Consider the following 1,449-nt stretch of genomic DNA (forward strand, 5'->3'; position numbering starts at 1 on the left):
GACTCACTGGAGAACACGCTGACGGAGACAGAGGCCCGCTACAGCTCCCAGCTGTCCCAGGTGCAGTGCATGATCACCAACGTGGAGTCCCAACTGGCTGAGATCAGGGGTGACCTGGAGCGGCAGAACCAGGAGTACCAGGTGCTGCTGGATGTCCGGGCCCGGCTGGAGTGTGAGATCAACACATACCGGGGCCTGCTAGAGAGTGAGGACTGCAAGTGAGTACCTGGCCGGGGGTGTTTGATGAAACATACACACACATACACACACACACACACACACACACACACACATACTTCTCAGTCGGACTCCAGGGAAAGATTGCATGCCTTGAAAAGAAAATTATGACTTCACACCAGACATGCTCAAGCAGAACTCAGGGAACACAATATGGCCATCATTGAAAACATAAAACGGCAAGAATTGTTTAATGTACAAACTGAAATTGTCCAGCCAATTCTTTGCATTCTAATGTGATAATATTGATGATATTTCTTACGTTTTATAATACTGTTTTCTGTAGACGGTACACTTCCACCCACTACCTCATCTGGCCTCATGTACAGTTAAGAGCAGGCAGGCTGGATCAGTCTTCTCCCCATTCAGTAGGGGAAGAAACTGGGCTTAGAGAAGTTAAGGGAATTTCCCAAGGTCACCAGCTGGGAATAGACAGTGTTGGGAGTCAAAGCCACAGTTTCAGAGTTTCTGTCTGGAATTTTGGCGCTATATGGTAGGGAGACCATGAGAAATTTGACCGTGAGCTTTGTAGCCGCTGAGCCTTTAGCCTTTCTGTTATAGGTCAGGCCAAGTCCAGATGGGCATTCCATTCTTGGGGTCTCTCTGGTACGTATTATAAGCCTCCCTCAATTCACCTTTCCACATCATTCTTTTCTCCAGGCTGCCCTGCAACCCCTGCGCCACAACCAACGCCTGCAGCAAGCCCATTGGGCCCAGTGTCTCCAATCCCTGCACACCTTGCGTCCCCCGCCCCCGCTGTGGACCCTGCAGCCCCTTTGTGCACTAAGGGCTGCCAGAGGAGCCAGGAGGCAGGGCCCAGGGCTCCAGAGCTTTGACCTGGCCCTGATTCATTCGACACAAGGGCCTGAAGACACAATTTGCATGGCTGGAAATTCACCCAACCTACTCTAGATCATTCATTCCCGCCCCACCTTGCCTTCACCAGGGTCTGTTCCTTCTCTGCTTGTCCAGAGAACCCTCCCAAGCACCAGCGGCCTTCCCTGGAACCTCCTAATAAACTTGACTTTCCTGGCAAAGCAGACGCCTTTCTCATTGGTATTCATGTCTCATTGGTATTCATTTGTTTCGCCACACCCATCCCTGGAGCACTCTATAAAAAGCCACTTGAAAGTCAGGCCATATAATGACCTGACTCTTGGATACAGAGCCGTTCTATGCCCGGTGGGCAGAGGGCTGGCCTGGCACCCATGG

At 51.3% G+C, this 1,449-nt stretch overlaps 1 protein-coding gene across 1 annotated transcript in view; it reads left to right on the top strand.

Annotated features, from left to right (window-relative positions):
• LOC102252275 (keratin, type I cuticular Ha1) overlaps positions 1 to 1,024 on the top strand; it is a 3,410-nt gene extending 2,386 nt beyond the window's left edge. The window contains exons 6-7 of the mRNA XM_005861828.1: positions 1 to 218; positions 898 to 1,024. The exon at positions 1 to 218 is cut by the window's left edge and continues 4 nt beyond it. Of these exons, the coding sequence (XP_005861890.1) occupies positions 1 to 218; positions 898 to 1,024 (345 nt within the window). The remainder of the gene's footprint in view (positions 219 to 897) is intronic.
• The last annotated feature ends 425 nt before the right edge of the window (positions 1,025 to 1,449 follow it).

Source organism: Myotis brandtii, unplaced genomic scaffold (genome assembly GCF_000412655.1).
Source record: "Myotis brandtii unplaced genomic scaffold, ASM41265v1 scaffold157, whole genome shotgun sequence".
Lineage (NCBI taxonomy): Eukaryota > Metazoa > Chordata > Mammalia > Chiroptera > Vespertilionidae > Myotis > Myotis brandtii.